Source organism: Filicampus tigris, chromosome 1, assembly GCF_054856515.1.
Source record: "Filicampus tigris isolate MCC_2025a chromosome 1, RoL_Ftig_1.0, whole genome shotgun sequence".
NCBI lineage: Eukaryota > Metazoa > Chordata > Actinopteri > Syngnathiformes > Syngnathidae > Filicampus > Filicampus tigris.
Genome location: NC_141217.1, coordinates 13201288 through 13225604, shown reverse-complemented (window position 1 = coordinate 13225604; position 24317 = coordinate 13201288). Strand labels below are relative to the sequence as shown.

The following is a 24317-nucleotide window of genomic DNA, read 5'->3' as shown; positions in this document are numbered from 1 at the left end:
TATACTGCCCTAAACTACACCAAAAAAAAGAAAAATGCACAAAATTTGTTCTTGCATTCAATTTTGGCCTTCTGTTTAGCAGTTTTGTGCCCCGCTTGAATGATACTTTTTATGCACTGCAAAAAAAAAAAGAAAAGGCAATATGTGGTTATTTTTCGATTGTTCAAACCCTTTGTTGCTGAAGACTGGAAATGTTATACATGTGCTGAGCATGAAATATGTTCAGATACTTTGATGTAGAAAATGTTTGCTAGTGTTGTGTGAGTAATTTAGCAAAATATAATAGTTAGCCTGCTGATAGATTGCAGTGCACTATCCATTTCAGCATCAAAAGAGCACCTCTGTTTTTAATCTGAGCGACATAAAAGTCAATTAATTAGCCAGTGCCTTAATGATCAAATGATCATGTTAGCTATGCCTGAATTTCCACCACGTCTCTTGTTGAATCAACGTACCTACCAGCTGAAATGTAAATTACAGCCCATGTTCACTTCCACGCCACTTTCCTCACGTAACATCTTCTTCTTCACTGACTTCACACATTCAAAGGTGCTAGAGAGGAAGACAAAAATCAACATTCAAGCCATTTCCGCTATTTTCTCAAAGGCTCTGCTCTGGCTTAGTCTAATGATAAGGGTTTGTTTACGTTCTAAAAAAAAAAAGAAAATGGTTGTATGAACTCAAAATTTCGAATCAACAAACTTCAATAACAATTCAAGTTCGGCAAGTCAACAAAATGTTTGAAATTTTGCTAATGTCAAAATTGGCTTACACGCATTTTCAATTAAAAAAATAAGAGTTGACAGAATTCTTTGTCCCTTGTATTGTCCCCCAACTTAAAGATATGAGCAAAAAGAACTCATCTATGGAGCAAACAACTTGATTGCTTTGTTTGTTTGTTGTTACTGTTTTAGCCCCCTAAAAATACAAGTTGTAGTTTTACAGCGTAGTGGTCTAATCTGAGTTTGGACGAGTGACATCATCTGATTTAGGATGTTATTACAGCATTTGCTGGCCAACACAGCAGCAGCTGATTGGCTTCGACACAAACGTGATCAATCAGTTCACCGACATTGACGCCTGAGGCTCTTCTGACGGCAGCTGGAAAACCCCAGACCTTCCCAACATTCCAGCCAGGCTTTTTGTAAGAGCATGTCAATGTCACATGACCCAAGAAGCTCAAACAACTCGGTAATAAGAAATTTATTTTTCAACAGTCACCATGAAGAAAACATTGAAATGTTACTGTACACGGACCAAATGTGCATCTTTCTAAATGAGTCTAAGAAACAAATTGAGCTAGTAAAAAGTGTATTTAAAAAACAAGACATCTTCTAGGCAGAGGTGAAGATGATGATTCACATGACAGTTTTTAGGCCTCTTATGACAACACTCAAAAACAGTACCTCTTTGGTTCCTTGAGTGCAGTTTTAGAAAAATAACTTTTTAAAATTTGATGTCCTGTGTTGGCAGCTTCACAGCTCCTCAGTGCAAATATTGTAATGAGAGTGGATAGGAGGGGTTCGCAGGAGGGGCCAGAGAGGCGTGATGATGCTGCATTCAGGTAAGCCGCTGAACGACATGGGAACGTTGTGGTCCGGAGAGCATGTCAAGCAAGCTAGAGAGCCTTAAAGCAATGTAACTATTCACCATGCGTACGTTTCAAGTATTGCCGAAACTGATAGTTTGTCGCTGGCGGCCAGCTTGTCTGCTGTGTGCTCAAAATGTTGCATAGCTTGTATGGCACTTGTGTCTTTGACCGGTGAGGCGCCACCTAATGCTCACTGGAGGCATTTCAATCTGCAAGTGCTCTTACTGTGTGAGGAGCTGAGCCGGTGATTTGAAAAATTGGCTGTGAGGTCACAGAGGTCAACTCCCAGCACACAACCATGCAAATACAGTGGTACCTTGACTTCTGAAAATCACCACTTTCCAAAAAAATTGGACTGCATTGTAAAATTTATATATAAAACATAATCAAAGAGAATGTTAAGAAATAGCGATTGCGTGAATTACGCCAAAAGTCACACGCACACATACTGTAGTATTTGTGTGTGCATTGAAGGGGCGTGGCCTTGTGAGTGACATCACAAGCTCTGTCACCAGTCCAGTGGTATAATTGACTAATTGAGGTCCCTAATATATATATTATAGGAATCCCACAAGTGGTGGTTATGAGGGGGAGGGGCCTATGCCTCTGTGCCTGGCCCGGCGTGTGGCCCCTGCCACCGAGAGAATACTAAGTGATGCCTTAGTAAGGTTTGTGTTACATTGCGTCATTGCCAGGAGTGCATCGCATGCTGACTTGACATACTGTGACGGCGTAGAGTGGCATTAAATTAAGACATTTAATTAACAAAATTGATAAATACCATGAATAAATAATTACAGTGAGACAATTCCGACAATAGGGTGAGAACTGCCCGTAAAATTATTCAAAAACCGCCACTGCGTGCTCCTTGCGAGTGTTTTCATTTTGTATAATTGGGGCACTCATAAGTCAAGGTACCACTGTGCATCAACAAACATAAATATATGTACAAGCTTATACGCAAGTGCACGTGAGAGGGTGCACTTCGCCACATGGTCGGCCTGTTTCTGACTGTGTGAGGACACGGCGGCACCGAGACGAGCTCAAGCGCAGCCGCACTCCTCCACAATCATGTTGGGAACGTCTCGTTTCACAATGTTGTACTCGTCATCAAAGTAGAGCATGGACATGGTGCTCAGCCTGGTCGGGATACAACAGGAGTTCATGGAGCCCGGGCTCATCCCCCGCATGCGGTACTGGTTCACCACCGCCGTGTGGAAGGACGACGCCGAGCCTGGGACTCCTGCCATGTAAGCGGGACACTTCCCTTCACAGTAGTTCCCGAAGTAGCCGGACGGCGCGATGATCCAGTCGTTCCAGCCTATGAGTCGGAAGTCAATGTAGAACTGCTGGCGGCAGCACAGACTGGCGCTGCCGTCGCATTCCAGTCCTCGCTTCCGAATCCGATGCTTGGCGTCCACCTGCCGGGCCTGCACCACCAGAAAAGGCCGATGCGACTCGTCGTTGCGGTTGAAGAGGACGGGCGCTACGCCCAGCGCCTCGCATCCGTCGCAGCGCACGTCCAGGTTCTGCCGCCGCTCACCCTGCTCAAACACCAAGCGCACGGCGTGGGTCAGCGTGAAGGTGTGCCACCCACTGCGTTTCAGCTCCACGCACTTCTCCACCAGGTTCCACTTGCTGCTCAGGCCCGGTTCCTGGTAGTACACCTTCACCGTCACCTTCCGCCGAGAGCGCGCCTCGACGGGCGGAGGCAGCAACTTGAAGTAGAGCCAGAGGGTGGCCTGCGTCACATCCAGGTTCTGGTTGCCCTCGCTGGAGATCAGGAAGAACAAACTGGACTTGGACGTCACCAGGTCATCTGGAAACAGCAGCACAACAGAGGAGTGATAAAAGGGGAAGTTCCGAAAACACACTGAGCTCAGAATTCTCTTGCAGTCAAGTCGTGTCTTTTCTTCCATGTTGCAGCAGCTGATTTGGTCTCAGACTGATCCTCGCAGTGGACAATGACAATATGAGCAATTTTTGACTCCTGGGTGTGAAATTCCAGGCCTGGGGATCAGGAAATTTTTCTCTCCTTTTCTCAAAGAGGAAGTCAACCCAAACATATTTTTTTCAAGAATATGTTCTATGCAAGCCCACTAGTTGAAACAAGGCATTCTGATTAATATTACGTTTGTGGAATAAGAGTTAATCTGCTCGTTTTTAGCCATCTCTGGGGGCGGCCATTTTGTCACTTCTGTCAACTGAAAATGACATTGAAGTTGCTCAGGGCTCAGGTAACGACCAATCACCGCTCAGCTTCGGAAAACAGGTCAGCTACTCCCAACTGAGCAGTTGTGATGTCATTTTCAGGCAACGGAAGTGACAAAATGGCCGCCCCCTGACATGACTGAAAACGGGTGGATTTTGCTGCTTTACTCATATTCCACAAACGCAATATTAATCAGAATGCTGTTTTTCAACTAGTGGGCCCACTGAGAACATATTCTTGACAAAAAAAATATGTTTGGGTTGATTACCTCCTTAAGTGGCCCACTAAAGCAAATGCATGACATTTGGGCAGAAAATATGTATAGAAATGTATAGAGTTTTTTTTTTCTTCCCTTAAACCAATTTTACAAACATCACCTATCATCACCTATTCCCTTCTGTAAACATTACTTGGACAATTTAGTACTTGTATAATTCAATATTTGCTTGCCACTTACTACATGACTTGATTTTAAATTGTAATTAAAAAATATAAAGCGTACAAAAACAATCAAAAGCGGGGCCAGTTGTGTATATTGAGGTGATTATACATTTGTATGGTTTTCGGAACAGCTCTCTGAGGGACACCACAACTACCATCTGGCCAGAGACCAAAATAAGTAAATAGTCTCATCAGCTGTGGGCCCAGGCCAGAGTCAACACATGTACAGCACAGGTACAGTATACATGCTGATTGACAGTTGTCAGGTGAAGAAGATTAGGGCAATTATTCAAGAGTGAACTTTGTGAACTCTGAGCGGAGCCAATTGAGACTGACACTGATAACTCGAGATAAACTTCAAGCTTCACACTTGGATGCACATCTTCATGCCAACGTGCACGCAAATGCCAGATGCAAGTGCTTCGTTCGGGTGATGTGGCCATCGGACGTTTCTCAAGATGCGTTTGCACACACTGACCGTCGGTCAGTTACTGTCTCGGTCCACTCTGACTCAACTGTTGCAGTCAGCTGGAAGCCTCTCAAGGCGCTAATGCAGCCAGTTGGCTGCGACCATTGTTGACAGAATCATCGGAAACTAAAAGCTGTCAAAGTAGACATCGCGGCTCACGTTTCTTTTTCGGGAATGTGGCGACTTACAGGTGTCCAATTTTTTCTGCAGCACATCAACACAACACAAGGTGCTGTCAGCAACAGGTGTAACCCCCCACCCCCCAAAAAAACGCTAATAGCCATTCACATTCATATTATTATTATTAGTAGTAGTAGTAGTAGTAGTAGTAATATTTTTAGAGCCATGCATATTCTGTTAACAAATGTAGGATGAACTAAAATTTGCAAGGCAACAAACTTAAAATTTTAAGTTTGGCAATTCAACTAAATATTTTCAGTTTTGCTGTTGTGAAAATTGGCTTTCCCGCACTTCACATCAAAGAAATTTGATGTGAGTTTACAGACCTTTTGTCCCTTGTATTGTACCCGCAACTTCAACATAGACATAAAAACAACTCAGCAAATAGTGTTGGAGTAAACAAATAGCTTTTTTTGTGTTAACGAACATTGTTGCCATAAATGTCAATTATTTCAATTTTAAAATTGTTTCAACTTAAATAACTGTTTTATCCCCCCCAAAAAACACAAATTGTGTTTTAATTTACAATGTAGAAAATGTTCTCATGAGACAAATAGGACACAAATGAAGCTTTTTGTTACACGTGTATAGATACTGCAGACAAGCAGAGTCTCTCAAATTGTGGTACCCGGTAACAGTGGTGAACGGGCTCCCTTAAACATTGCCTAAATTCAGTTTAGTCGTATTTAACTTTTCTGTACTGTGCATTTTCTCTTCAACAACTTTTTGTTTGAAGTTTAAACTTTTATTGAAGTACATTTTATGTAACTTTTAACTGCATTATATTTTAATTGAACCATTGAGTGTATTTTTTTTTATCTAAGTGCGTTGTTAATGGTCAAACGCTGCATACACTGGCAAAAAAAGTTTGATTTGATCATGTATATTGGTTGCGTATGATTTTCAATGTGGTAAATTAATATAACTTTTAAATATTATATCAGTTGTTCACCACATTTGTCTCGTTTTATTTTACCATACCTTAGTGCAATGTTAATGGTCCAAAAGTGCGTACACTAGGAAAACGTTTTTAATTGGATCATGAACATGAACATTGGTTACACATGATTTGCATGTGGTAAACTATTGTAATTTTAAAATATATGTCAGTTTTCTTGGTTTTGATGAACACTTCGACCCATGTGACTTGGTCAGATGTTGGTACTTGGACAGTGTTTTTATTTGGTACGTGGTGTCAAAAACTTTGAGAACCGATAGACGACGCACCTTTTTCTGCAAAGCTGATGATCTCCGAGCTCTCCTCCAGGACGTCATTGTTCATCGGGTGCCCGTCCAAGTTGGGGATCTCCACCCTGCCGTCCTCCCGCAGCTTCCCGGCGTGGAGCTTCCGCAGCGCCGTCACCATGGCGGCCTTCGGCACCGGATGCGTGATGTTGGGCCGCTTCCTCATCTGCAGTCTGCTCAGGATGTGCCTCTTGACCGCCTCGAGCAAGTCCGCGTTCAGCCGGCCGGATTCGGGGGCCTCCTCCCGCTGAGCGACGCCGCAAGACGCGCAGCTATCCCGGGACCGAGCGTGCGCCTCCCCCTCGGTCGTGGTACTGGGCGCAGCAGTGCAGAGGATGCAGAGGACGCAAGTTGAGAGCACAGCCAATCGGAGCAGCCAACAAGTCATTTTCTGTTTGAGAATGAATAGAAGAACTTTGTTCCCGCTTTGGTCACATGCACTTCAAGTCAAGTCCAAAGTGAAGTCCGGGGAACACTCTGTTACATCACGCCAACACTTGGCCACTCTTCTGCTCGTACAGCTGCAGGGAAAAAGGACGCGTCACGCTTCATCAGTCGGGGAAACCTAACCCGAACACTTTAACATATTCCACAAAATGTGAATCCATTTGAAAGATCGAGCCATTTCTTCATAAGTTCCCCACAACGGCTGCTGCTCTGAGGCCGAGGAAAAGGAGGATGAGGACGAAGTGGAGGAGGAATTGGAGGGAGAGGTGTGCCAGCGAATGAGTCCATTCTGGCATCTGGGACCCACCACGCACCACAGCAAGTCCTTCTAGAAACGGGTGGGAGGGGCTAGTGATGGGGTAGGTGGAGTCCAGGAGAAATTCTCAATGATTCTTCACGTTTCACTTCGATTTATTGTTGCTTTTTTTTCATTTAATGTGAAACAAGACCTGGTGCACAAGTTCTTCGCAATTCTTTTTTTCTGCTTGTCAAAGGTGGAACAATAACGTTATAAAAAAAAGTCATTCATCTGACATACAATTGTGATGCACAACTTTAGCTTATTCCTTTTGTGCAATTTATCGCACTTATCTATCTACAATTATGCTTCCAGAGGATTTCAAATCATGATTCTCTCTCAGACACTTAAAATGTGAAACACTGAGCTACTTTGCTCAAATGCAAATCAAACTCGTGTGTTTCCAGTTTTAGATCGCATAACATTTGTTAGTTAAAACTCAAAGCAGCTCAGCAGCTCACAAGAGCAATACTTTACACTTTTTTTTTTACTTGACATGACTATGGGAGTGGGGTTTTGGGAGCTCTTTTTCCTAACCCTATAATATAAATCAATAAAACAGTTTTTGACAAAGTTGAGAGTGAAGTTGGTGAAGTGAAATCAAATGGTGGCTGATTGATTCGGCTGAAGTGAACAGTGGTGAAACTGCCTTCTGCCTTCTTGACCCACTAAAACTACAGGGAACGGACCTGAAGTGGCGCAACACTGCCATCTTTCTTTGAATCGGTAAAACTGCAACGAAAGGAATTACCACCTCATATTACCAATTTATTTTCATTTGGTTAGAATGCGTTTCAACCTCATCACCGAATCATTAAACTATTGGTACCCATAGTATTATTTCTCATTATTAAACATAGCATGCAAATCATCGAGTGTTTAGTGCCTTAAAACCAATCAGACGAATGTTTATTGATAGTAATTCAACTACTACGTCAATGTGCGTTTTTCCATGATAAAGTGCGAAAATGAAATTGTCCAAACAGGAAAAAAAGAGAACAATCTTGAACGAAATACATTTCAGGATGCCTTTTGACGTCATATCCTATCAAAATGTCTGCCCTTTTCCAAGACAAGACGATGTGTCACTCTGTGCCCTTTTCTCAGGTGTGTAGGATGAAGTAAGCGATGCACGCGAAAACCGCATTTCTTTTAAACATGAGTATTTGTGTGTAAAATTCTTAGTAATAAAGTTTGAAGGCTTGAAATGTGCGGCATGTTGATCAAATAACAGTCAACAGTCTACGCCTTCGTGGTCACATTTTGAGATGTCAGAGTTAGTCCTCTGTCGCTCTTATTTCTTTGGCTGCTTCGGCCACAACACAAGGTGGGGCACAAAAAAAGTCTGCTGCTAGTCCAACTTGAGTTTCTATCGCGACGCTGTATGGGGGGTAACTTTGCAAACAAGTGAAACAAGTACTAGCAGGTGAGTTTGCTGACCATTTCTTGACAGTTGCAGTTCGCTGATCTTTCCTAATTTTATGGAGACGCCTTAACGTCGTTTGAGCTTAATAGTTCCCCCTCAGGGAGAGAAAGTGCTGTCGGGACCAGCGTGTCACATGAGCGTCACTGACATCAGCCAATCGTGTGCCTCAAGGGCGGTCCCAGAGAGGCTTAAATCCAATCAAGGGTCGGAATTTGCTTTGGGGGCGGGAACCTGGGACAGCTATTTGGAAGCTTGTCGAAACTCGTTGATTTGGCTGTCAGTTTACTCACAAACTTTTAAGTTATTGTTCCTGTTTGAGTAAATCCAGCAACGCACCCATTTTTATTTTCATTCATTTATTTTGCCTGGCTGACACTTATCTCCACTTGATTTCTGCTTTCGTGTAGTTTCATAATCTGTAGATTGTAGACTGACTGTATTCAAATTTAATTATTTTATGATTATATATTGCTGTCAATAAAATTATACTTCCTAATTTGCACAAATTGCACAAATATTACCTTGTATTCATTACTTATCAGCGTAGGGCTGAACGATTTTGAAAAATAATGTAATTGCTATTTCCCCCCTGTTTTCAGCTTTAGAAAACAGGTGAGCCGTGATTGGTCGTTTCCTGAGCCCTGAGCAACTGTGATGTCATTTTCACTTGACAGAAAGTGGCAAAATGGCCACCCCGACTGAGATGGATAAAAACGGGTGGATTTTGATGCTTTACTCATATCCCACAAATGCAATATTGATCAGAATGCTGTGTTTAGATTACTGAACGCACATTTAACATATAATTGTAAAAATACATTTTTGGTTGACTTCCCACTTTAACCTTTTGGGGTCAAATCACTTACCAGTGATGTGCCAAATTGTGCCGAGCGTGTGTGTTAAGAAGTCCAGGAAGTCATTTTTATGAAGCGCACATTGACGTGTGATTCATTATGGGCAAATTATGTCACTGTTGACGTATGAAGCCTCGCTTTTTCGAGAAGTGGTTCACATGTTGTAGCAATTAATGAACAGATGAGAAAAAAACGTGATGCATTCCCGAAAATTTAAAAAAAAATCATATGCACACAATCAGTGGTCTGCCTTTTGTAAACACTGCCAGAGTTTTAACCAGAGCTGGGCATTTTACTACAAATTGAGCGTCCGTCATTCATCATCCGTCAGCAGCGAGGGTACCCTTCCGTCGTCCGTCATTCGCCTTTTTTTCCGGCTGGGAAGAAATAGTATACGTCAGTAGGCCGGTCCGCCTCTAATTTTAAATGGGCTTCCGTTGGCGATTCCGACCAAACTTTCACTAGCGCCTTGTTATTGCTCTTTTTTCCTTGCTGCGCACGTTTTTTGCATGGCAGGTTAAATCCTTCCATAAGAAAGATATAAAGCCCCCAAAAATGTCAAATGTTAAATATTAAGTTAGATCTTATACTGTGGAAAAAAAAACATAACATGCCAAAACAAAGTAACTACACAGGAGTAATATTTCCTTAAAGGGACACTTAGGTGAGCTTATATAATATGTTTGTATTTAAAATGACATTAGTACTAAAATGCCCACTTCAAAAGACTCTGTAGTGATTTAAGGTCTTTTTTTGTGATTAGGTTTACGACAAATTTCCCCACCCCAAAAAGGCCGTGGCCGTGGCTTATGTTATGTTTTCGGTCTCAGCGGTCTACGTTACGCGAGGAAGGCATGCTTGGTAATATTGCTTGCTTTGTCAGTTCTGTTGTCTAAAACGGTGACCGATCGCCACCAAAATGCAAATGCACATTACTTCTATTGTCCACTTCAACCTGTGAAAGTATAAAAGTGTTCTGCCCAATAGTTTGGATTTATTGACAAAACGTGATCTCATCATGATCACCTCCACAAAATCAAAAATACCGTGGCGATTGCTCCTCCACTTTCACAAGCTGAAGCGGACAAGAGCATGAATGCGCACACGAACTCCGACTGGTTATATTTCGGACATTTAGCGTCGCTAAACTCGTGTCTCTGGAGGGAGAGAGATGCCGGCTTGCAGCAGCAGGCAGATTGGAGCCCCCGGATTTCCCTAAAGGTAGGATAACATAACGGCTAATAGCAACAACTGGCTTCAAGTCGTTAAAACAAAAGGCGTTAGCACAACAACATTAGCTCCTTACTGTCCGCCCAACGAGGTGAAGATGAGCCTGTGTCTTCATGTCGCCTCGCAAGCAGTCGCGCGCGGTGTCTCTGCTTGCTTGCGTGCAGCCGCGACCTGCCTGAGTGAAGCGGCGTGAGAGTGCCGAAAGCCCTCATCGAACAGCGAACAAAAAGGTTCGGCGAGGCTGACTGCACAGACGAGTGTGGCCGCATTGGAACGTGCCATTTAGGCTGTCACCTTCCAAATTGGTCAGTGCGTTCTAAGTCGAAAAACTGGGTCCATTCCTCATCCAAATAAATGTGTACCTCTACTCATTCCCACTTCAGTCTCTGTAAATATCCTGACTGGTGTTTAATGCCTCGCCCGTTCTAACCAAGAAGCATTTTTTTTTTTTTTTTTTTAAGCAAAGAAGCAGTGTGCGCTCGTTCCAGCCTAAATCTACGTAGCTCTGCTGACTTCCACATTTCCTCATTCTCATATAAATCAGCCACGGAGAGGTTAGTCCTTTTGATATGTTGAAGTGGGCATTAGTAGAGATGTCCACATAAATTTTGGTGCCAATTGATGGCCGTTTTTGGACGTTGTAAGCAATAAAAGTACAATGATTTCCAATGGAGAGTTTGGAATCGGTTCCTCGCGTGACTCCGGCCGAACAAGGATAGAACGGTAGGGGGCGCGGCCATTGTGCTCATTATCAAGGGGCTTTATTCATGGAGTTACTTATTTCCTAATTCCTCCAAAATGAATGGATAAAATAGAAAATGGCAACTCTTTTCATTTTCCTGATCAAAAAATATATAAAATGAACTTGTTAGTGAAAACATGGCCATCCCGGCCCCACCGTCCCGTTAAAGGCTTAAATAGTACCGTACAGAGATGCTAAATACAAAATAATGATTTAAACTTATTATATCATGAATATATAGGTCCAGTGTCGGTTCTGGCAAGGCCACCACAACATGGCTCAAGGTGGCCCATGAGGGCCGCCACCAAAAAAGGCTTAATGTAGAACCCTGCCACCCCTTCCAAGGTAGAATTATTCTCATTAATTCCTAACACAAATTAAGACTGGAAGAGTCACAGAAAGTCATTGAAGTGGACATCAAAGAAATTTACAAGGCTCAAAGGCATGTTGTGTATTTTGCTGTTCAGTTCCTGGCAAATTGTGCCAAAAGTATTGAAACATTCAACAATCGGACATTGCATTGAAAAGTTTACAGTTGGTCAATTTAAGTGTTCCTTTAAAGGTTGCAGTGCATCGTAGGTTGATCCTGAAATTTGAACTCGACTCAATATTGTTGATCAACAGTTCCCTGTACTGGTTAGTGCTGGTGTCGCTGCGAGGCATCATGGCCTCGAGCAAAAACAAGAACCAGACATCTCTGGCGCTTCACAAGGTTATCATGGTGGGCAGCGGCGGCGTTGGAAAATCCGCCCTCACGCTGCAGTTCATGTACGACGAGGTGAGATCACACCACTCCCGTTTCCCAGCAGCCTCGCTTTTGTTTTCCGTCGCGCTCCATGGGTTCTGTGCTTGCAGTTTGTGGAAGATTATGAGCCCACCAAGGCCGACAGCTACAGGAAGAAGGTGGTCCTAGACGGGGAGGACGTTCAGATCGACATTCTGGACACGGCGGGGCAGGAGGACTACGCCGCAATCAGAGACAACTACTTCCGCAGCGGCGAAGGATTCCTGCTTGTCTTCTCCATCACAGAATACGAGTCCTTCGTGGCCACGACAGAGTTAAGGTGCGATCAGCTTTTCAGCCAAATTACTGTGCACAACAAAAGATTGACCCGGGTGTTTAATTTGACGCTTGATGGGTGGGTAGTTAGTCGAGAAAGACACAAACACACAAATGTACACACAAACTATTTGGATGCAACAAATTGAGTCCAACTCGCCAACGGACAGTCGTTTAAAATTAGAAGCGGACCGGCCTATAGAGGGGTACTATTTTTTTCCCCCGGAAAAAAGGCGAATGGCGAACAATGGAAGGGTGCCCACGCTGCAGATGGATGATGAATAACGGATGCTCAATTTTTAGTAAAATCCCCAACTTTGGTCTTTTATTATATTGTGACATTAAGTTAAAAATAACTCAGGCAGTTCTTCTATTACAGCATACAGGGAAAGGGATTTTTTTTTCTTTTTACTTACTATAATAACTACTTTACCTTTTTTTTTGTGAGTCATTTCACATACCGGTAGTTAGGAATGCTATGGGAGCACATTTTATAAGAGTATAAAGGTCCATGGAATGCAGGCTAAGTTAAGTTTTTAAAAAAATGACATGCAACAATTTTTTTCTTTGTCTCAGCCTGAACATTATACAAGTTAAGAAAAGAGAACAAATATTTTGTGTGCAGTGAAGTTTAAGTTATCAAAATGGATATTGTATATAATTGGCAGTATAAAAAAAGAAAAAAAAATGTTTTTTTCTTTTGTACTTTTCTACTGCACATTTCAGAGGCTGTACTTTGCTACATGAGTTGAATCAGTATTTCTACTTTTACCCGTCTGATTGTTATTTATTTTTTTAACATAAGTGTCTGTACTTGCGCTGAAGTGCAGAGTGTGATCACATTGTTAGTTTGAGCACAAACAAGTTTGTTCAATGGCTGGTTTCTGTAGGGAGCAGATTTTGCGTGTGAAGGAAGAGGACACCATTCCAATGCTGCTGGTGGGGAATAAGTCAGACCTGGAGGAGCGGCGAAAAGTTCATGTTGAGGAGGTGGTGGAAAAAGTCAACGAGTGGCGCGTTCAGTATGTGGAGACTTCAGCCAAGACCAGAGCCAACGTGGATAAGGTACCCACATAGCACACTGTATTTCTGGTAAAAAAATTAACAAGTTGTCAGTAACAGTGGCAATGTAAGATGGTTGCCCACTGGCTTCAACTGTGAGGGGCCAATTGTTAGTCCATTATATATAAATCCGTGACCCTTAGACCACAGGTGTCAAGCTCAAGGCCCGGGGGCCAGATCCATCCCATGAGATCATTGTGTTGACTTAACATTTGACTTCACTTTTTATACTACATGTGAGATATTGCAAGCATTTGTTACCAATTCCCCCTTTAAAATAAATTGAAAAATTGTTCTACAAACTGTTTACTGGCTTGTGATTTCAAAACTAATCATCCAACAATTTGCTGTGCATACGTGTTAATATAAGGCGGTCATACATTTATATGGGTACACAGTCGTAACGGCCCTCCGCGCTACACCAAAACTATGATGTGGCCTGCGACAAAAATGAGTTTGACACCCCTGATCTAGTGGAAAGTGGAATTACACCCAATATAAACAAAAGTTAGACCAAAATAGAGTTATTAATTAATTAATTGAGTGGGGGTTATTATACTTCCAAAATTCGCTATCTTAAAGTGGGGGTCAACCCAAACATATTTTTTTCAGCGATATGTTCTATGCAGGCCCACTAGGCAATATGATTATTATGAAATATGAGTTCAGCAGCAAAATCCACCCGTTTTTAGCCTGTAAACGTCATTTTCAGTCGACAGAAGTGACAAAATGGCCGCCCCCAGAGATGGTGAAAAATGGGTGGATTTTGTTGCTTAACTCATATTCTACAAACACAAAGTTAATCCGAATGCTGTGTTTCAACTAGTGGGCCTGCATAGAACATATTCTTCAAAAAAAATATTTGGGTTTACATCCACTTTAACTTGCCATGGAAATTTACTGGAAATCCTCCTTTCCTTTGCAACTCTATACACACATGCACTGATGTTTACCTAGTGCTCATGTAGAACATGCTGTCCAATAATCCTGGGTTTCTCTCAGGTGTTCTTCGACCTAATGCGTGAGGTACGCATGAAGAAAATGGCCGAGAACATGGACAAAAATGGGCCAAGTGGAAAGAAGAAGAAAAAACGCTGCTACATACTTTAACACGCTAAAGAACACGCTGTGAAGATAAATGCTGCAGATGACTGACAATCACCTAGCCAACCCTTCTTAATCAGGAACACCACTTCAGCGTGAAATCATGTCACGGGAAGTAGTTGGAGTGGCCTGCTCTTTATCAGAACACAGCTCACGGTTGTGATTCTCAGAAACAGTCCAAAGTGTCAACTTGCCTGTGTGTGGACCTTTGCTTGCTTCTGTTCTCCTCACAGTTTCATGTCACACTTTTTGATTTTGAACAAACTTTACATTCTCCCCACGCTTCAGCATGTCCCTTCTGAACGTTACAAAGATCACGTCTGACTCGATCTGTGTTCACTACAGACATAACATGGCAAAAACATGACTTGATAATAAAAGAACTTCACTTGTGTTTTGTATTTTGAAGCAGTTGATGTCATCATTCAGCCGTGATGCATTTCTTTTTCCACTAGATGGTGTTGTAAATCTCAACTGATTTGAAGAAACGTATTAGGCAGTGGAAATACTGTACGTAACTGTCATCCATCTCATCATACTCATTTCCCCCCTTTCCGGTTAGTATTGTAAACAAACATTCATAATAGTCCCCAGCACACCAGAGTCGACTTGTGGTTTGAAGTAGCTCATCTGCAAGGACTGGAACCAGAGGGTTATGGTTCAAATCCCTCGGTGAACAAAATGTAAAACTGGCAACCAATCGTCGGAGAGATGCCGTTCTACTTTATGGCGACTGTCGAGGTACCCTTGAGCAAGGCACCCCACCCCCTCCCCTGGTTGAAAAGGTGCACGACCGTTCTGTCTGTTTGGTTTTGATAGAACTGGGTAGGGGTGTCATGGTTAAAGGAAAAAAAGGGTAACATGAAATAGATTACATTCATAGTAAAGGTAGTAAAACAGCTAAAGTGAAAGTTGTGAAATATTACCAATGGTAACAGAATCACATTAATCTGTCTTTTTTTTTTTTTTTTAGATGGATGTGTGTGTGTGTGTGTTTAGAATTCAGGCTGAATGGTTTCTCGAGGACTGGACACAATCACACCATGTTGTTTGTGGCTCAGTAAAATACAAAAAATAATATATATATAATATATATATATATAATATATATATTATATATATTTAGTGCTGTCAAAAGAAAATAATATCAATTAATCGCAAATATGGACTTTTATGTAGTTTTACTTAAAAAGGTTACCTGACAGCTCATTGGAGGAATCCAAAATAATTTGCACACTTTACACAGCCAAATTCAAATACCATATTTGTTGTACACTTTGGTGTATCGCTCAACTGTTGTATTCTACAGGAAAAGAATCGTATTCAAGGATCAAAGAAAGGTTTGAATTGAAATTTTTCCACATTCATTCCTAGATTTTACTCAAGTAAATAATGGTTCAAAGCTTCGTAAAAAATGTAGTTGAAAAATACAATTAATCGCGATTAATCTTTTGACAGCACTAATATATATATATATATATATATATATATATATATATATATATATATATATATTTATACATATATATAAATGTATATATAAAACAGTACAAGTTTATGTTGCCCTTTAAAACGTTGTTTCCCGATAATAGCACCAGAGGCCGCATTTTTTCTATTGCAGAATGTTGGTTATCTCAGATTTTTTTTTTTTTTCGCGACTGTGCATTTCAGTCATTTCCAGTGTGAGACCTTAACTGCACAGGGAGAGATTGTGAGCGATGGCACAAAAACACACACTTACAAAGACACACTTCATTCCGGGAGAACATGAATGTTGTATCGAGGCGACACAGGGTGGGAGGAAGAAACACGGCATTGTACAAAGTTTACTGCTGGATGGAGAACAAATACCAGCATGCACACAATAGACATTTGGGGATTTTTGCCTGTTTCGTGTCATCCTCTGTTTTCTAATAAAAGATGAAAGTCAGCACATGCCAACCTTTTGTGTGTGTGTGTTTAAAGTGTACATGTGCAGAAAGGATACAGTATAACATTTCATTCATAAGCAGACTCCACTCGACTTGGGCAATTGTGAAGGGGGTATTGACTGAGTATAATTTGATTACATGCCAGTTACATGGAAGTCAGCCATGTGAATCTCAACAAATCTATTGTATACACAGAATGCGTTCGCCCCTAGCATCAAGTTGACCTGCCAAATTGGCCAACTTCAAAGAGTCATAACAGAGACCGACTGTGGCCTGTGCGTGAGGGACCATGACCAGAGTGTGAAGTTTACAGTTTAAAGAACAGCAGCAACACGAAGGAATGGAAACCGGGAAGCATTAACAACTATGACCAACATATTTGGAGAAGCAAGGTGTTTCTCATCCATGGCCTTTTAAAAGAGATTTTTTTTTGGGGGGGGGGGACAATTTTGGCAAGAGTGATTCATGGCGAATGCGTCTTGTGCCATCGTTAAAAAAATGTCTAATCTGAAAAAACACATTGCAGAAAGCAGAAAAGCCTGAGCCAACGTTAGCTACTTTCTTTCTCTTAAGCAGAAAAGCCTGAGCCAACGTTAGCTACTTTTTTTCTCTTCTCAATACGATCACAACTGTAAGTTAATAGCAGACAAAACTAACTAGTGTATTTTTTGTGCCAAATTATCAAGAGTCACAGTAAAATAACTGAATAAATAATTTTCACTCATTTCAGTCTGTACGTTTTATTTTTTGCTTTTGACTAAATGAGTTGAATATGGGCTTTGACTTTTACCAGAGTGTTTTGTTTTTTGTTTTTTTTACACAAATATCTACACTTCTACTTAAGTGCTTTGCCCCCTCTGGTGATATGACAACACTTTTTTTCTCCTTCTTTATTGCAAAAGTCAACATTTGTAAATAAGGAGCAATTGTAGTAACCTGTACAAATAAGAACAACTTGAACAATCAGTAAAGATAACAGTAAAAAATACAGAGAAATAAATATAAAGGAGGAAAAAGAAAAGAAAAAACAAACAAAAAACAGCAAAGATAGAAAAAGCTTATGCTTGTGCCATGCTAGGGGCACAACAGTTTATAGAAACACTTTTAAGTGATATGACAACACCTTTACTCATGTTTTAAAGGATGTGACGTAACACACGAATCCCAGCGGAAGTGGATAAGTGGATGTTATTGCTCGTCTCCAGGAAGACGTGATGAACCTTGTTCAATAGTCCCATTATGAGCATTGCTAAAGACTAATGTTGGAATGGCACCACTGTAACAACGCTAATTGGAGTTTTACAAGGGTGCACGATGAGTCTGATAAGTGTAAGTTGTATTTTGAAACTCGACATACGCCTGGATGTTTATTTTGAAATTGCACAGCACTAACAGGAAGCACAATGTGGGGAATAACGGTTGTTCCACCTTCGTTTGTGCTGTGGATCCAGTCTACCGGGGATGGACCTCGGTGCACGGGACGGGACAGCGGCCGAACGGAACCCAACAAACCCTGCCAACTGACCACTTCTAAGGGAACTGGAGTGGTTTTCGCCAGCGAGCTCACGAGACTGAGCGTCGAGCGACGGATACATAGAAGTGAAGGGCCGGAAGGGAACAGACACGAACGAACCGCTCCGGGTAGGACCCACCGAGCAGCTGTTCTAAAACCAGATGTTTTGTGTCGGTAAAATATTAGCGAGACTCGTGTTTGCTGCTCTCCAAAGCGACTTTATTTGAAAAGCTCCCACAAACTGGGAAGCTACGGCTTGCTAGTTAGCTTTAGCCGGGGTCCAGCTAGGAGCTACCGTAGCCTGCTAGCCGCAAGGCCGTTGTGCAGTACTCCTCTTGACTGGACGTGGCTCAGGAATCTTGTTTTGAATCCCATAAATCGGCGCCACTGTCCTCCTCCTTTCCTCTCCTGGTAGTCGAGACATGGAGAAGTCCTGCACAGGCTGCTGCACATCTGTCAGCGCCCCTGAGGCAGGAGCCAGGAGACGGCGGGGACCGAGTGCCCTCAGCGGCCAGTAGCTACGGCACTGCTCAGTGGATGTGAGTACGATCGTGGTCATCATGGTTAGGAATAGAAGGCATGGCTGTATATGTGTTCACTTCAATTTGTAAATGTGTGTTCAGTTCTTCAGAAAACGTCCCACCCACCTGGAGGAAGTCCCCAGCGGTGATGAATTACCAGCAGCACCTCGCCAATTCGGCCGCCATCCGGGCCGAGATCCAGAGGTTCGAGTCCGTCCATCCCAACATCTACTCCATCTACGAGCTGCTGGAGCGGGTGGACGAGCCCATGCTTCAGAACCAAATCCGGGAGCATGTCATCGCAATTGAAGGTAGGACAGGACCCGCTGATCCATCTGCTTCAAAGAGCTGCTTAGGAATTCTTTCATGAACACTTTGGAAATTGTGCTGCATTGTGGGATGTGGCAATCATGTTAGGAGATAGCGATATCTGTCAGGAACATGGAAAAGCTTTTGTAGTAGCTGCATGAACGTTATGTTAAAATGCAAGAAAGAGAGTGCATTCACTGGGAAATATTAAACCATAAAGCCACCCACTTTTTGGTAAACTAGGCTATTGATTTGTAATTATGGACCTAATGCACAATGTAGGCACTCACACCACACTAATGGTGGGCCTTTAAAAAAAAAATCCTCTATCCTTCTTGCGTTTTAACACCCTTGACTACACAAACTTGATTATACTCACAATGGACACATACCAAAGTGTCCGATACATCCCAGACATAATATGACCCCAAGCCCTGTTCATGTCATATGGGAGCGAATTGTGAACGTTTGCAATCTAAATTAGAACATCTTATCCCATCATGCCTTTGACAATTCAGTATAAGTCACATTGTCTGCAAATTCTGCTGCAGTTGTTTGGTCCAACATGCAGATTGCCAGTGAGTCATGTCCTTGTCCTGATTGGTCTTCGTGGTTTGTGCATGAGGACCATCAGATGGCATTAAGCGCTGCTTCGTTTGTTTTCTTCCATGTTCTTTGAGTGAATTATTGAGCCTACAAACTGACTCGTTAATGGTGCTACGAAATGCCAAAACAGCAGGAAAGCGTCATTTGATTTAATCTTTTTGAGGAAAAGAAAGTAGGAAAGGAATGTGTCCTTTAACATTTGCAATGATGGAGGATTGTTTATTTGTAAAGCATCACTTGTGTAATACAGTGGCTGAAATCTCTGCACCTTTTGTCCATAATGCCTGCCGAAACCCCACCCCCATGCAGATTAGGGCCAAGCGCAGACATTCAGTTCCTCTCAGTTAAGTGCTTGTGTATTTTCTGCGCATCATCATCTGGTGCCCTGCAGGCCCTCTTCCCTGCACATAAAGCCAAGTGAGTGCTCGGCGGAGTTGTGATGTGCGGATTCTAATGCTCATCCAGGCGCAGTGGTCATATTGCAACGGCGGCGGTAGCATGTTGATATGCATTTGACGTCAGTGTTATTTCCATTGCACTTTGTGGGGCGATTGGTTAGGATAAGAAGGAGCGACTCAGTAGAGGGACAGAGGGTCGAGAGAAGACAGTTTAGGGTAGAGGGATTGAGCGACACAAGAACAATGGGCACAATAAAAGATGCATCAACAACTGTAATAATCCCCCGAAAACAAAACCAAAAGGAATGAAACATTTGTCCGGACATGAAACTGATTCCTAGATTAACATGAGAGATGTAATCCGGCTAATGTCCATGAAACCAATGTGTAAACGGGCATGTTGCTGACATGCCCTGGCACAGAGAACCCAGGTCTGCATGTAAAGAGAATGCCAAGCGCACTTAAAGAAAGATAACAAGACAACATTGAGGTACAGACAACTGTCATCAGTTTAATATATGGTTGGCTTTCAGCTGTGTGAAGTCATCAATTCGGCAGCATGTAGCTAAACCCGTAGGTCAAATTTAGGTCGGAGGTCACCTGCTCCTGTTACCAACTGATGGTAAATCAAAGAGAGCTGGGATTAGCGGCAAACACCACTTTTCCTTTTCCTTAATCCGCCCGCCAGACACTCGTTTACAAGCGGGTCTTCATACGAGACGCGAGTGTCTGAGAAGTATGAGGGCGATTCTCAATGTTGACGTGTTTTCTGTCAGTGCGGTTGTTGTTTTAGCAACATATTAGCGTACATCAAAGATTGTGAATGCTGCCGATGTGCTACTCTGTCCAATCTGTGATCGTTCCAGACACCCTGCCGAGTCTTGAGTCTTTGTCTCTTAAACCCTGTGTTCTGTGGCATCACAAATCTCCCCTCCCTTTCCAAGCATGAGGCCCAACGCTTGACTGGCATTTTCTTTTCTTTCAATCCCCTTGTTTTGCGTGACAATGCACGATGACGCCCCGCCTGCGTGAATAAATCCAGTCTTGACATGTGGCCGTGTCTATATTTGAGGGGTTTTCGTGACTTCAGATTCTTTTAAGTTGACAGTAATTTGATGGATATTGACTAGTCACTTATGTCGTCATTTGTTTTTTTTCAGTACTGGTCTCCCCTCACAGGAAGGAATGTTTTGCAATAACCTATGTTTACTGACAATAGACATCTTATAAACAGAATTTACGTAGAGCTACAATCAAATATAAATAAAGCTGCTCAACTCACTGAGAAAACCCTCGCCGAGATGAGCAAACACACGTCATTCCATTGACAAAGCAAGTAAACGTTGGCGAGACATCACTCACGCCACCATCACCTGCATTTATGCGAGCGAGTAAAAGTTGACCGGATGTTTGATTTTCACTTAACATTCCGTTGTTACACGCTCGTACTCTGCATCATAGCTACATTTGCGACTATACCGCATGTGTTGTATGTGCAGGACAATTTCAGAAGCTCTCGTCAAAAGATCGCAGCTGCATTTGTTGTCACTACAAATGCATATCGTCCTGTGAAAAACACTTTTGTCCATTTTTTTCTTTTTATGTCAATGGGGTCTCTGTGTTACAGGCATCCCATTCATGTTGAAATTTAAAAAAATGACAAGATTGGACATGCATGTTTTTTCTAGGACAGCGACGATATGCAGTAACTGTGCTAAACGCTGTATCTCGCTGACCATCTGTGTTAAGGACCGTCCACAAATTACATATTCCAGGCTGACATACGTGGCACAAATCACCACATATCAAATAAGAGATTTATTTTTTCATTCTGACTGCTGAAGTAGCTGGAAACGGTAGACCTTTGCAAAATACACATCCCTCACGATGGAGAAACTGGATGAAATCAATTCCCAGAAATATTCATCAGAAATCTATTGATACACCCTTTCTTTCTCATTCTGATTGCTGTAGTAGTTGGCAGTGGTCGACCAGGACTTATCGCAGCTGAAAATGTCATGATATCTGTCATTTTGGAGACATTTAAGTGACAAATATATTCACCAAAAAAACAAATAGAAAAAAAATAAACAAGAGCTGTTGTTCAGAGATGCTGTCTATCCATAATTGTGAAGCAAGTACACATTTACAGTATTTTTTTTGTACAATCTCGTCAAATTACCGTTGAGTTTTTTGAAGAAAAAAATATATGCATATGTATATACTCTATGTATGTATGTATGTATGTATGTGTGTGTATGTATGTATTTTTTATCGCCCATATTGTCCACCCCTACTCACTATTACTCCCAGTAGCATGTATCCTTACTGTCCTCTCCTGATGGTCAAGCAGTAAGGTGACTCCGCTCTGCGCCACAGTACTGATGTCACTCAGGTGTCCGCATGATCCGTTATGGGTCGCCTGTCATGTTTAAATTAAATAAATAAAAAAATAAAAAAGTAATTAAACAAATGGGAGCGAAAGGTCAAAGGGATTGCACAAAGAGTCCTTCAAGATTATGAGCTGACGCTGTCACCGTAGAACCACCTAATGGCCTCAAATCAGCACATTTTTGAGCGGAGAGTGTGAGCGTCGACCGACAAGTCAAAACACAAACAAACAAATGACTGAACTTAAGCTGATCAGTATCTCTGGCCGCTTCCATGTTGTTTTCAGACACAAAGGCGCAAGGCTGTGAGTCTCAGCTGTTAAACCTCACACTCCATTTACAGAGTGGCAGCATTACACCTCAGATGCTACCTCAGAAGGCGGTAAATTCGTGGGTAGACTTGAAGGCCCCATCCAGTATCAGTGTATATAGTGTATAGTGGAACTGGGGAGTTGAAGGGCACTCACAGGCCACCAAATGAGCTGACTTTTGCCTTCCTGATTGAAGCTGTGCTGGTTGTCTGCATCAGCGTCACGTCGGCAGTTGCAGCTGCAAAAGGCCGCTCGCTTCCCTGTTCTCCAAACACTCCCCTATGAAGGGAAGCGCCGGACACTGACCCAAACAATAGCAGAGGCAGGTCCCACACGGATCACATGCAGGTATAAAAATAGACTTCCTGTCCTCAGCGTAACAATGCTCTTGCATCTTCCTGTGAGGGTGGCAAGCGGGCGCTCTGCAAAACCAGCCGCCAAGGTGATTTGGGAGACATGCAATGTATTGCGGTCCAAATAATTACGCAGGGTAGGCTTGGCGTTATAACTATTTGTTGTTAATATTTATCATTTGAGTTGTTGCTTTTCTGTGGAAGTTGTTGCATTTCTTGTGTCTACTGGCTGTTTAAATTAGGGATGCCGATACCTTGCATCTGTACTCCGACTTGGCAAAAAGCTCTGATACTACGACACAGATACCACTTTACCAGCCTGACATAAATGTATTGTGCCGTCCCTCATTAAGGGTGAGTTAGACTACTCAGGTATGCCCTTAATTACATCATTGCTGTTATGCAATTACAGCATACTGGATCAACGTTCGGTCAGCTTTTGTGAACAAAAAAAGTAACACCTGCATTTCCCTAATGGTGATCAATAAAGGATATTTTCCTGTATTATATTGTTTTAAAGGTGAAGTCAACCCAAACATTTTTTTCAAGAATATGTTCTATGTAGGACCACTGGTTGAAACAAGGCATTCTGATTAATATTGTGTTTGTGAAATCAGAGTTAAGCAGCAAAATCCACCCGTTTTTAGCCATCTCAGGGGGCCGCCATTTTGTTACTTTTGTCAACTAAAAGTGACATCACACTTCACACATCACACAGCTCACCTGTTTTATGAAGCTGAGCCATGATTGGTCGTCAGCAGAGCCCTAAGCAACTGTGATGTCATTTTCAGTCGAGAGATGGCTAGATTTTGCTGCTTAACTCGTATTGCACAAATGCAATATTAATCAGAATGCCTTGTTTCAACCAGTGGACCTGCATAGAACATAGTCATGAAAAAAATGTTTGGGTTGACTTCCTCATTAGGCTACTTTGCGAATTAAAATACAAACAAAACACTTAATGGTAATCTGTGTTGTGATGTTTTGCTCTTTTTATGTCCAAGACATTTTGGCACCACAAATCATGAATTTGTAATTCCGTAAAAGTAAAGTCGGTGAAATACATGATGGTATTTATTTTATTTTCTAGTAACCACCATTTGTTCACTACTTCTTAAACTACATTGAGGGCAGCATGTAGGGAATAACCTCAACTCTCTTCACATTCCAACCACACTGCAAAATAGCCAACTCACTATATGGTGCACTATTTTTGTGGAATGAAATCTGATCCCTGGAGCCACGCCTCCAACAACAAAGCTTTATGGGGGAACAGAAAAGTCTGAAAAGTGTGGGAAGATGAGATTTCCCCTGAAAGACAAGAATTGCCAGAAGACAATGTACATTGCAGATGGAATACGACATGAACACTAAGTATGTTTTTTCAAGAGCCAAACATACAAGGTAGCATCCCTACCTTTAGAACCTGCAAAGTTGTTCACTTCGGTCACTGCACAAGTATTTTACATCTCTGTCTTTCTGTATTTTAGACCGCGTTAGACTACATGTATTGAATCTTGTGAGAATTCTTGATTGAATTTCCAATGGTTTTTTGATCTTCATTTTAATGTTCACAGTCCAAACATGTCACACTGCATGTGGCTCCCCACCCTCACTGCCATTT

At 42.1% G+C, this 24317-nt stretch overlaps 3 protein-coding genes across 5 annotated transcripts in view; 2 read left to right on the top strand and 1 right to left on the bottom strand.

The window, feature by feature from the left end:
• Positions 1-1188: 1188 nt before the first annotated feature.
• On the bottom strand, positions 1189-6866 carry LOC147152841 (inhibin beta B chain). The gene is made up of 2 exons (XM_086042894.1): positions 6121-6866; positions 1189-3410 (listed from the first exon to the last, which is right to left on the bottom strand). The coding sequence occupies exons 1-2, from the start codon at positions 6524-6526 to the stop codon at positions 2635-2637; spliced, it is 1182 nt and encodes a 393-aa protein (XP_085899020.1). The 5' UTR covers positions 6527-6866; the 3' UTR covers positions 1189-2634.
• A 1094-nt stretch (positions 6867-7960) lies between these two features.
• On the top strand, positions 7961-14755 carry LOC147152840 (ras-related protein O-RAL-like). Of its 2 annotated transcripts, none has more exons than XM_086030629.1 (5): positions 7961-7990; positions 11760-11913; positions 11991-12199; positions 13086-13260; positions 14260-14755. In XM_086030629.1, the coding sequence occupies exons 2-5, from the start codon at positions 11800-11802 to the stop codon at positions 14365-14367; spliced, it is 606 nt and encodes a 201-aa protein (XP_085886755.1). In that variant the 5' UTR covers positions 7961-7990; positions 11760-11799; the 3' UTR covers positions 14368-14755. The 2 variants fall into 2 exon arrangements, with proteins under 2 accessions (XP_085886755.1, XP_085886669.1); XM_086030543.1 differs by lacking the exon at positions 7961-7990 and adding an exon at positions 7999-8309.
• A 2935-nt stretch (positions 14756-17690) lies between these two features.
• The window catches only part of agap1 (ArfGAP with GTPase domain, ankyrin repeat and PH domain 1), a 70741-nt gene continuing 64114 nt past the window's right edge, over positions 17691-24317 (top strand). For both annotated transcript variants that reach the window (XM_086030420.1, XM_086030335.1), the window contains exons 1-3: positions 17691-17933; positions 18221-18344; positions 18429-18637. In XM_086030420.1, coding sequence (XP_085886546.1) covers positions 17696-17933; positions 18221-18344; positions 18429-18637 — 571 coding nt within the window. In that variant the 5' untranslated portion in view covers positions 17691-17695. The remainder of the gene's footprint in view (positions 17934-18220; positions 18345-18428; positions 18638-24317) is intronic.